This window comes from Dipodomys ordii, unplaced genomic scaffold (genome assembly GCF_000151885.1).
Source record: "Dipodomys ordii isolate 6190 unplaced genomic scaffold, Dord_2.0 Scaffold5, whole genome shotgun sequence".
In the NCBI taxonomy this organism is placed as follows: domain Eukaryota; kingdom Metazoa; phylum Chordata; class Mammalia; order Rodentia; family Heteromyidae; genus Dipodomys; species Dipodomys ordii.
The window spans coordinates 20,928,481-20,941,011 of NW_012267221.1; the positions used below are offsets into that span (position 1 = coordinate 20,928,481).

A 12,531-nucleotide genomic window follows, 5' to 3' on the forward strand; every position below is an offset into this window, starting at 1 on the left:
TAGACCTGCTTCTGCTGAGTCAAATTCTGGGGACTCTTTAATATCTGAATCTCAAAGTGTTCAATTCCATACTTTCTTCCTCCTAGATTGTGTGTGTGGGGGGGGGGCTCTTTGCTCAAGGCTAGTGCTTTGAACAGTAGTGCAATTTTTGGCATTTTGACAGTTAATTAGAAATAAGAGTTTCATGGACTTTGCTACCTGAGATGGCTTTGAACTGTGATCCTCAGAACTCAGCCTCTAGAGTAGTTAGGATTACAGGTGTGAACCACCAGCACTTGACTCCCTCCTAGATTTTAAATGCAATATTTTGATAAATGAAATGATCATATTGTCTTTAGCGTCAGAATGGTCTGTTGAATTCTATTAAACATTTTAAGTGGGTGAGACATTTTTTTACCCCTGATTACAAAACAGTTCTTTGTTGGTAATTTCAATATCGTTTAGCAAATCCTCGTTATTTGGATATTCCGATTATTTTTCTTTCAAGGCAAATATCTCATGTTAGTGATTGAGAATGTATTGATTTGAATAGGCAATGTTAGTCTTTTAGAGAAAAACATTTTTGTAAGAATGAATCTGTTGTTATTTTTAGACCTCTGCCATGATTGAATTTAACATTTGTTCTCAATGCTGTTTTTCTCCTCTTAGGATACAATTATTCATCAGTTGCAAAAACGTTATATAGACTCGCTGATTTACACCTACGTTGGGGACATTCTAATTGCCTTGAACCCCTTCCAGAGCCTAAGCATTTATTCTCCACAGGTGAGGGATGTTCTGAGAACACATTGCTCTTTCCTGGAAAAATAAAATCGCAAGGAAGGACTGGGCAAGGGATGTAATTTAGTGTAGAGCACTTGCCTAGCATGCACAGCACCTGGGGTTTGCTCCCCGTACTAGAAAAAATAAAACCACATGCAAATAAAAAGAAGAAAAGTGGTGACAAAATCATGCCACACTATGTGTTCTACTCCAAACTTCAGATAATAATTGAACACAAATGGATTATTTATTTTTTTGGAGGGGTAATGTTTTAAAGTAAGCTGCTACTATAATGTCTAATGAGTCTTGAGTGCTTACTATTGCCAGGCATTGGGTTATGTCCCTTTGTAGAACTCTGGGAATCAGAGAGATATTAGTAGATCTACGTTAGCAGATGCCTGAATACGGAGAAGTCAGTACCTTTGACCAAGCTCACAAAGCTACTCATGCAGAACCAGGATTAGAACTCAGCTCTGCAGGCTCCAGAGTTTTCCTGCAGTCTCATATCCCCTGCTGAATGACAAAGCCTTGGTGAAAGTACTGGATGAGCCTGTGGAACATTTGAGGATTCCTTTAAGTTAGCTAATCCCTTTCCCTCTTCAGTTTTCCAGGCTTTATCATGGGGTGAAACGTGCTTCCAATCCGCCCCACATATTTGCCTCGGCAGATGCTGCTTACCAGTGCTTGGTGACTTTCAGCAAAGACCAGGTGGGAACTGGCCTTCTTTCCCTAGCAAGCCTCCCAGCAAGCTGCACTTCATCTTCTTCAGCTTCTAAGTCTTCCCAGAACCTTGCTATTCTGGTTGCTGAGGTTGGCCCAGGGGAAGAGGAATTGAAACTGCAGTGCAGGGCCATCATAGCAGGACAAGGAGAAAACTGCTTTTCAAGAAATGTGATTTCCTCAACCCCCATTTTCTCTCATAAAATATCATAAAGACATTCCTAATATGAGCATAATGAAAAGATGGAGCAAACATGACCTGATTAGATTGTAATGGCTATAATAAAAACAAGATATAGAATGGCATAAATGAAATTCCTTCCTATTAACAGCTCAGAATTGATCATTTTTATATGTACTGCACTTGGGTTACAATGGATCCTGCATCACACAGTTTAGCTGCAGAGAATCTGTAGGCTGGGTTAAGGTCAATGCTAATTAAACAAATTTTACTTGTACATTTTCCTAGACTTCCAATTCACAGTGGTGACATATCCTACCTTTGGTCCCTCCTTTACTTTCCGTAGGTACATTGTTTTTTTCTTTAAAAAAATCTTTTGCAATAGAGACAATTTAATTTGGCATGCAAATTTTATAGAAAATCACTCTGTGTATTATCTGAGATCTGTGAAATCCAAACTTTTATGGAAGAATAAATCAAAATGAAATACAGGGGTTCACTGTAGAACTACTTATGGAAACTTGTGAAATGTCCATAAATACCCAGGGAAGAAGTAAATGGAAGGAGATAGTGTAGTTTTCAATGTAGTAATTTGCCTTACTATCTTCTCTTTTCTCCTCTTCTCCTCTTTTCTTTTATTTTCTCATCCCAAATATGTTTTCTAACACTAACCTCCAATTCTGACACTAACTGGACACCCCATAATTCAATCCTATCTCTGTATACAATTAGCCCAGAGCCCTCAGGTTAAGAGGTCACACAATGCCCACAAATCAGATCCAGGCTTCCTTCTCCACCTCTGCCAAGCCTGATACAAACTTCAGGGGTTCCCTTGACACCTGTCAGATTGACTAATTCACTAGATCAATTCATAGAGCTGAAGAAAACAATTATCTTACTAGCAACTGTAAAGGGTACAACCTAGGATCAACCTAGGATCGTCCATGAGGGCTATGCATAAGGCAGGTTCATGGACACTGAGGTCCATGCCTTTTCTGGGTATTTCCTCCCCAGTCCCTGCTCAGCACTGTGAATGAAATATCATCAGGGTTTTTTATATTATTATTAATTCAGCCTACAACCTCTTTCCCCTCCCTGGAATTGAGGCTCAAATTCCTCACCTCTAATCACATATTTGGTCAGATCTCCATCTTGAAGTTGTCCAGGGCTCCCTCTTGGAAAGCCTCATGAGCAGGAACTAAGGTGTGGGGGGAAGGGCTCATTGTGGACCACAAAGGCTGCTGCTGTCACTTCAGCACACTTTAGGAGTTTGTACCAGAAGTCAGGACAAAGACCAAACAGACAATTTTCATTACTCCACATCTAGCTTCTTTTCATCAAGAGCTCACTTATGCATAAGAGAATTTCATAGATGATTAAAAAGGTCAACAATGCAAGGCAAAGGGTAGAATTAGGTCAACTAAAAAGAAGGTATGAATGACTTAAAGTATGTATGAGATTCTCAACCTCATTCATAAGAAGAGTTTAGACTAAAACTGCCCTGAGATGCCATATCTTAAGGTATAGACTGGCAAACAACACACTGTGTGGTGAGGCTGTAGGAGAGCAGTCACTTCACATATTGCTATAGTCTTAGCCAAGGAAAGTCTACCAACCTTATGATAGCTTTAACTTTCCATCATCCACATCCCTTCTCAGAATGTATTTCCATGGACCATAAACCTGTATATGACCAGCATGACCAATCTGTAGTATTGTTCACTGTAATATTGTTTGTGATGACAAAAATCCCCTAACCATCCACCAGTAAATACATAATGGTGCATTTATTTATACATGGGAATGCTAAGCAGCAAAACCACAGGTTGAAGAAGCTCTCCATGTCCGCATAGAGACATAGGGACAAATTAAGGGGGTACCTGTTGTATGAAAGCTATTGCTATTCTGTCTCCTAACTTCTTGCCCTGTTTCTTGTATCAGTGTATTGTCATCAGTGGAGAAAGTGGCTCGGGGAAGACAGAAAGCGCCCACCTGATTGTTCAACATCTAACTTTCTTGGGAAAGGTATTGACGACCCCTCTTTCAGTATTGTGGCGAGAAGCTCCTGTGGAGCATCTGCATGTATTATAAATGACAGAGGACTGTGTTAGTGACAGGAGCTCTGCAAAGCCCTTCCATCTTTCTTATGTTTGCCTCCTGATAGTGAGACCTCTTAAGATGCCAGCATGCGGCCCTTGCTTCACGTAGTGAGGAAAATAATGCCAGCACGAATTTACCAGATTATCAGCAATTAATTTTTCATGTTTTCAATATAATAGAAACATTTAGCCATTAAATAGTAAAAGTGGTTAAACACTGTGCATAACATCAGGGAGAGACACTGTGATGATTAAGGAGATGGAAAATGAAAAGCTTTGAGCAAAAGTTAAGCGAAATGGAAATTTTCAGCTTGGTAAAATGATTGTTGATGAAATGACTGCAAATTTTGTCTGGAAATTGCTTCTACTTGGAATCGGTCCATGGTATGACCCAAGAAGAAGTTAAGGAATGTTTTCATAGAGGTGGTTTACTGACCATTATAATGGATGCCTAAGAAAAATGCTATAAAATCGGTTTCAAATGCTTGCCTTTTATTTTGTATGTGTGTGTCTCTCCTGAGGTTTGAACTAAGGGCCTCACATTCTTGCTTGGTTATTTTGCTCAAGGCTGATTCTCTACCACTTGAACCATACCTGCAATTCTGGCTTTTTGTTGGTTAATTGAAGATAAGAGTCTCAGATTTGTCTGTTCAGACTGCTTTGAACTAGGGTTCTCAAATTTCAGCCTCCTGAGTAGCTGGGGTTACAAGTGGGGGACACCAGCATCCCACTGCAAACTTCAGCATTTGACCTGTTAGGGGTTATAAAGGATGTGCATCAGGTTGTAACCACTGCTGCCTAAGGTAGTCTAGCCTGTTTCGTGTCTCCCTGGTGAATTGCTCATTTGGGAAAAAGATGCTAGTGGCTGATGCAAATTTCCCCAAAATGGAGCTCTTTGGGAAAGGACCATGTGAACTTAGATAGGCAAGGGCAAATCACTTTCCTGAGTCTCCTTAATTCTCTGTTTGACCCAGGCGGACAATCAGACATTGCGAGAGAAGATTCTTCAAGTGAACTCTCTGGTTGAAGCCTTTGGGAACGCGTGCACTGCCATCAATGACAACTCCAGCCGGTTTGGGAAGTATCTGGAAATGATGTTCACACCGACTGGAGCCGTGATGGGGGCAAGAATCTCTGAGTATCTCCTGGAAAAGTCCAGAGTTATAAAGCAGGCAGAGTAGGTGTACCACTTTAGCATTCTGTCTTTGCTCTCCAATACAAACTTGGAGGCTTTAGGAGTTTAAACATTCCATTTTCATTCTTGTTCTTTACTTACTGCTAGCCCTGCCTACGTGTTCCCAGCCAAGAACAAGTAATTATTTAAGCAAAGTGTCCTTGGTTGTTTTAAAACCTACAAAACATATGTGAAGGGGCAGAATACAAAGGGCTAAGAGTGGGAATGCTTTCCTATCAGGTAAAATCTAGAAGCATTATGACATATGCTTTAAAAAAATCATTAGCTACTTCAAAACTGAAATTATAAGCTGGGTGCTGGTGGCTGTAATCCTAGATATTCAGGAGGCTAAGATCTGAGGATTTCAGTCCAAAGTCAGCCTAGACAGGAACGTCTATGAGACTCTTGCCTCCGATTAACCAATAAAAAGGTAGAAGTGGAGCGATGGCTTAAGTGAAAGTGCTAGCCTTACGTAGTGAGAATATTCCATGTGTTGATTTTTTTCAGAGAGAGAATATGAGAACCCTTTATTTTAACAATCAGGTATAGGCTAAAAATGAATATTAACAGGAAAAACTTGGAAGAATTAAGAGGTATCTGCAATAAAATATGGGCAAGTCATCAGGTAGCAATGGCTCACATCTGTAAACAAAGCTACCTCAGCAGGCTAAAGATATGATGATTGTGGTTCAAGACCAGCCTAGGCAGGAAAGTCTGTTATTGTTTTATTTCTAGTAACCAGAACTGGAACTGTGGCTCAAGTGGTAGGGCACCAGCCTTGAGTAAAAAAAAAAAAAAAAAAGCTAAGTGACAGTGCCTAGGCCCCCTCCCCACACACACGCATACACACACACACACACACACACACACACACACACACACACACCTACACCCAAGCCTTCCCTGCTCTATCAACACTTCCATCCACTGTTCAGACCTACTTGCTTCTCACCTGGACCTCCTGTTGGATCCCTTGAATCTGTATTGCTATTCCCTTCTGTCTTATGCTGAACTGGACAGTCTGTATTTTCCTCATCACAATCTGTTTATGTCACACTTTCAGCTCACTCAGCGTCTGCGTCAAACATTTTAGAGAACTATAATTGCTTCATCAACCCATCTTGTTCTGGCTTTCCAAGGCTTGTGTGGGCTGGCCCCGGCTGCCTGCCCACCTCTTCACGCTGGCTTTCTTTCCACCCACGTGGATGATGGCTACATATTGCTTCCTCTGCTGGCAGTGCTGCTTTCACCTTCTGTTTGTAACTCTTTCCAGCTCCTATCTGAAATAACTGTAGCCAGGATGGTACCTGAAAACATATGAAACTGGGAGAGGGCAGACCTCAGGTAGGGGTGCAGTTCTGCTCCCTAGACTGCTCCCAATTCCTATCTGGGGCTCCAGTAGAGCAGAGGGCTTGCTCCAAATTGGAAGTCACTCTTTCTGAAGTAGCAGGGGCTTTAAACAGAGGTCCTATGCACAAATACAGAGGTTTGGGAGCACTGGACAAACTGCCACCTGCTCTATTCTCTAACACTCCTGCTTACAGTGAAGGTAACTGTTTAGTAATACAGGATTGTGACAGTTACTATTCTAATTCTATCATTCTTAATAACTCTTCTGTAAATGTAACAAAGCATTTAATTGCCTGAATGTGCAAATCTGCTATTGAATGATGTTACTTACTGACACAATTTCTGGGGAAACTCAGAACATGGTATTTATAAAATTTCTTCCTTTTTTTTAGGGGAGAGAAAAATTTTCACATATTTTACTATATTTATGCTGGTCTTTATCACCAGAAGAAACTTTCAGAGTTGCGACTTCCTGAGGAAAAACCTCCTAAGTAAGTTTTGTGTTAAACCCGCTTGCCCAGGGGCTTTGCTTGTTAATTTTGAATGAATGTGCAATTAGCAGTTGACAAATTTGAAAGTAAATGGAGCTGTTTTCCTATCAGGAAACTCACAGTCTATTTAACTTAAATATGCAAGATAAGGTGGTAGAAACCACATCTAAACCATTTGCATTTTCTAGGAGGATCAAAAACTCTACTGCAGCTGGGTGCAATGGCTCACACCTGTGAAGTCCTCAGGAGGCTGAGATCTAAGGATCCCAAGTTCAAAGCCAGCCTGGGCAGAAAAGTCCACGAAACTCTTATCTTCAATTATATAGCAAAAAAACAAAAGTGGGTGTGGCTCAAATGGTAGAGCATTAGGCTTGAGTGGAAAAAGCGAGAGCTCTAGGCAATGAGTTCAAGTATTGGCACATGCACATGCACATATAAACACACACAATTCGTATCAGCTCACCTGTAACCCTTTTCTTCCTCTACGTGTACCTTCATTCCCATCCCCATCCCTCACCCCCAATATTAGACTGTGAAGGAAATATCCTTGCAAAGAGGGAACCCAAGTGTCACCTGCCGTGGTGTATCAGGTTCTGGGTTCCAAGTGAACACTCATTGTGCTTGGTCCTTTTCCACTTCATTTAGGTATATAGCTGATGAAACGGGAAGAGTCATGCAGGACATAACTTCCAAGGAGTCTTACAGAAGACAGTTTGAAGCCATTCAGCATTGCTTCAGGATTATTGGGTTCACAGACAAGGTAAGTGCCACAAGACCGAGAGAAACTCAAGTAGGTTACTACCGTTAGATGGATGTGAGTGAAGACACCGATGTTCTAACTGAGTGCAGTATAGTCTCTTTTCAGTACCATGTTGGTCATGAGATACAGTCTTCCTACTCAAAATGTGGGTCAAGGGCCAAGAAGCTTTGTCATCACCTGAGCACTGTTTCAAACAGACTTTCTGGTCCATTCATGAATGGCTGAACCAGAACCAGCCTTGTAACAAGATGCCCAAGAGAAGCATGGCTGTAAGGACCATGACTCTAGGAACTGTTATTAGTTCTTTACTGTAATAACAAAATCCCCAAACAGAACTGTCCTTTTCTAACTCGGGATCATCTTAATCATTAAAGTGTTGTGCTGGGCACTAGTAGCTTATGCCTACAATCCTAGGTTGTCAAAAGAGAAGAAAGGATCTCAGTTCAAAGCCAGCTGTGGCAGACAAATCCAAGAGTCTCTTATCTCCAATCAACCAGCAAAAACCCAGAAGTAGAGTTATGGCTTAAGTGATAGAGCATCAGGCTTGAGAGGCAAAAGCCAAACAAGAGTTCAAGCCCCGTATTGATACAAACAAATTGTGAATAGGAGTCCAGGAATGCGTAGGTTATACTCTAACCACAGGATTATATTATACAAGTATCATTTTATGTACTAAGACCCATTATTGAAAACCTTTTTAACTTTCCTGAGTAACTTTGTGCTACTTTTGTGTGCTTTATTAACTATGGCTCTAAGCCTTGTACTACTTTTTTTTGTCTGTCATAGGGCTTAACTCAGGGCCTAGGTATTGTCCTGAGCTTTTTTGCTCAGGGATAGCACTCTACCACTTTTAGCAACAGCTCTACTTTTGGCTTTTTGGTAGTTAATTGGAGATAAGAGTATCACAGATTCTTCTGCTTGGGCTGGCTTTGAATCTCAACCCTCAGATCTTAGCTTCCTGAGTAGCTAGGATTACAGGTATGAACCACCAGCACACAGCTGCCTTGTACTACTCTTATCATATTAGATACAGCTGTCTCTATTAAATATATGCTGGTCGTAACAGACAATATTTATAACCCTAGGCTGAGATATCATACTGTAATACATTATGTCACAGTTTCAGGGCTTAAGCCAAAAATGTTATCAATTTTGTGTAAAAGCTATAGATACCTTTGTTTTTTTTCCCCAGCAAAAGGAGTGAATGATTAGGAAGTAGATATGAGAGTCTAATCTTACAGAATTAGATTACAAAAACATTCCAGTTACCTTGAGACAGCCACTGGGGTAAAGGATTGATTCTGTAATCCAATGAGTTTGGCTAGCCCTTTCCTCTCTGGCATAGTTAATTTTAGTCATAATAATACCTTTCTTTTTCTAGCTAGCTGTTAATTTTCTCTGTTGGCTTCCCTCAGACTTTAAACTGACAGACAGTAGAAAATCCCAAAGGTCAGATAAAAATAGAAATACGCTTCCCTTGGCTACTTAGAAGACAGGAGTTAAACAGGTTACAGTACTATTAAAAGACATCTTTTTTGTGGTTCTTAACTTATAGACAGTCAATATGTGGGAGAGCTGTTTACAGTCACCTGAGTCCTGCCAAAATGTTCAGGAGCATACTTCCTTAAAAGGTTAAGAAAGGCCAGGTGCTGGTGGCTCACGCCTGTAATCCTAGCTACTCAGGAGGCTGAGATCTGAGGATCGAAGTTCAAAGCCAGCCCAGGCAGGAAAAAGTCTGTGAGACTCTTATCTCTAATAAACCACTAGAAAACTGGAAGTGGCGCTGTGGCTCAAGCAGTAGAGTGCTCTCCTTGAGCTGAAGAGTGCAGGGACAGCACCCAAGCCCAGAGTTCAAGCCCCATGACTGACCAAAAAAAAAAAAAAAGGTTAAGAAGCCACAAGGAAGTCAGCCTGCAAGGTTGATGGCATTTCACTTTCAATGAATACAATGCAGTTACAGAATACTGGGGAGAGACTGGTCCTCACTCTAGAAGCAAGTCCAATGGTGTTATTCTAATAATAAAAATGAGATGCCAATAACAGAGCAGATGCTATCTCTTCAAAACAATAAACTTCAAAGAAGAAATGAAGTGTTTCACATAAATATCCTTGAAATAAGCCATTCCTAAGCTGTATGGAGAAAGTTCAGTAGAAAGAAATAACTATGTAAATGAATAATGAAAGAAATGAAAGGTATGGTGGGAATTCCTCATTTGGGCTTGGTCTAGACTATTCCCCTAAGCTGCAGGAGTGTGATGCTATGTCCTTGTGAGTATCTTCACCATGTCCCATATTAGTTCCTATAGGAAACAAATCATCTTGGAAATGGAAGGAAGAAGTTTATGACATCTCTCTGACCCTAACTTTTGTGGTTAAATCTCTGCAGAACACCTGTTTGGATGAGTGAACTCAGTTCATTTTGTGTTTGTAAAGTCACATAATGGGACTAATTTCAGAAACATTCAATGGACTGAAGTCAGGCAGCAAATGCCAAGTAGCTGATGTGACAGAACTTTCTCTTAGGTTTTTCTGGGCAGACATTTCTGCACAGAGCTTGAATGAACTTGTCAGTTCAATCACTATTTGGTTTCCTGTCCTTTCTTAGAAGGTCACTAGTTCCCTGTAGCAATCCCCTAAGTTTTCCCCAAATCCTTGCAGCAGAATTACCAGTAGCAAACGTTAGCCTGAACTCTGGGATGAATTTTGATTTTGGGACAGCAGCCAAAAGAACTGGAAGGAGCACTTGACCCTGAGTTGATTGCAAAGAAACTTCCCTGGTGGAGGGAGCCTTTTACTGACAATGATGCTTCTTGCAAGGGGCCTAGAGGATTTATACTTTGAGCCAGCTGTAAACATCAGCGCATTTCTACTAATATGCCTGAAGGGAATCCATAGTGGTTTTGTTGAATGTTATGCTTGTCTAGCTGGTGTGGGAATTATCATAACATGTTACATAAATTGTAACTGTAGAAGGTGGTCATAATTGGACACATACTGTAGATCTTTGGGTGAAAAAATTAGGGAGAAGTCTTTGAATTCAGGGTCAAATTTCTTTTCTCTCTTCAAAGTAGATTATGAATAAAAAGAATATTGCTGGACAGAGGCAGAAGAATGAGATGTTGAAGTATAATGTGGGGGTCTTGAGGATTTCCATTGTTTTCATGACAGCTTGTGGGGTACCATTGGCTTTTAAGATGGCAAATGCCATGAATCTAGGCAAAGGAGATCAAGAAGGCATACTGAGACCATCAGCTAGTTTAAATACAGTGCTGAGGGAAGTACTGGTGAACACACAGAAGTAACTTACAAAGAGTGGGAAGGTATTGGAGTGGGCAGTGAATTCCTGGGGATGCACAAGAAAGAGAAGGACCTGACATGCCTTGCAGCTAGGCCAGGCTGGTTCCATATAAAGAGCACCAGGTTCTACTTAACCTTCAACCTGGCCTCAACATCATTTAGGAAGTACCTACATCAGTAAAGAAATACCTTCTGCAAGAAAAAGACATTAAAGGGATCCGCATAGGGAGAGAAGAAGTTAAACTATCCCTTTTTGCAGATGACATGATACTATACCTTCATGATCCCCCAAACTCCATCCCCAAACTCTTAGAAATTATAAATCACTTCGGCAAAGTAGCAGGATACAAAATCAACCCACAAAAATCAGTCGTCTTCCTGTACACTGACAATGTACAAGCAGAGAGGGAAATAAAGGGAGCAACCCCATTCACAATAACCTCCCCCAAAATAAAATATTTAGGAATTAACCTAACCAAAGATGTAAAAGAACTATTTAATGAAAACTATAAAAAGTTAAAGAAAGAAATTACAGAAGACACTAGGAAATGGAAAGACCTTCCATGCTCTTGGATAGGCAGACTTAATATAATGAAAATGGCAATACTGCCAAAATTAATTTATAAAATTCAATGCAATTCCTATTAAAATCCCAATGCTGTACATTTCTGAAATAAAGAAAACAGTCCAAAAATTCATATAGAACAACAAAAGACCTAGAATAGCCAAAACAATTCTAGGAAAAAAAGACAACATGAGAGGGATCTTGATGCTGAACTTCAAACTCTACTATAGAGCCATAATAACAAAGACAGCATGGTACTGGCACAAAACAGACCTGAAGACCAATGGAATAGAATAGAAGATCCAGAAATAAAACCACATACCTACAGTCAGCTGGTATTTGACAAAGGAACCAAAGACATACAATGGAAGAAACACAGCCGCTTCAACCACTGGTTCTGGGAAAACTGGGAGGCCACGTGCAGAAAACTAAAAGTGGACCCCAGCCTATCACCATGCACCAGCATCAACTCAAAATGGATTAAAGACCTTAACATCAAACCTGAATCTCTGAAACTATTGCAGGACAGAGTAGGAGAGACACTTGAACTTATAGGCACAGGCAGGAACTTCCTGAACAGAGTCCCAGGGTCACAACAAATTGGAGAGAGACTCGACAAATGAGACTACCTTAAAATAAAAAGTTTCTGCACAGCTAAAGCTATAGCAACCAAGCTAGAAAGACAACCAACTAATTGGGAAAAACTATTTACCAGCAGTATATCAGACAAGGGGTTAATATTCAGTATATACAGGGAAATCAAGAAACTAATTTCTCCCAAACCTAACAAACCAATTACTAAATGGGCAAGGGAACTAAAGACAGACTTCTCAGAAGAAGAGATAAAAATGGCAAATAAACTCATGAGGAAATGTTCACCCTCCCTGGTTGTGAAGGAAATGCAAATAAAGACAACCCTGAGATACCACCTTACCACCTTACCCACATCCACAAGTCAGCCAACAAAAAGTGCTGGAGGGGCTGTGGAGAAAGAGGAACCCTATTACATTGCTGGTGGGAATGTACACTTATACAACCACTTTGGAAAGCAGTCTGGAGGGTCCTCAGAAAGCTAAAGATTGACCTCCCTTATGACCCAGTCATACCACTTCTAGGCATCTATCCTGAACAA

At 40.6% G+C, this 12,531-nt stretch overlaps 1 protein-coding gene across 1 annotated transcript in view; it reads left to right on the top strand.

Annotated features, from left to right (window-relative positions):
- Myo3b (myosin IIIB) overlaps nt 1-12,531 on the top strand; it is a 239,322-nt gene that overhangs the window by 145,820 nt on the left and 80,971 nt on the right. Inside the window, exons 10-15 of the mRNA XM_013027381.1 lie at nt 649-765; nt 1,366-1,470; nt 3,605-3,688; nt 4,737-4,939; nt 6,679-6,777; nt 7,423-7,537. Coding sequence (XP_012882835.1) covers nt 649-765; nt 1,366-1,470; nt 3,605-3,688; nt 4,737-4,939; nt 6,679-6,777; nt 7,423-7,537 — 723 coding nt within the window. The remainder of the gene's footprint in view (nt 1-648; nt 766-1,365; nt 1,471-3,604; nt 3,689-4,736; nt 4,940-6,678; nt 6,778-7,422; nt 7,538-12,531) is intronic.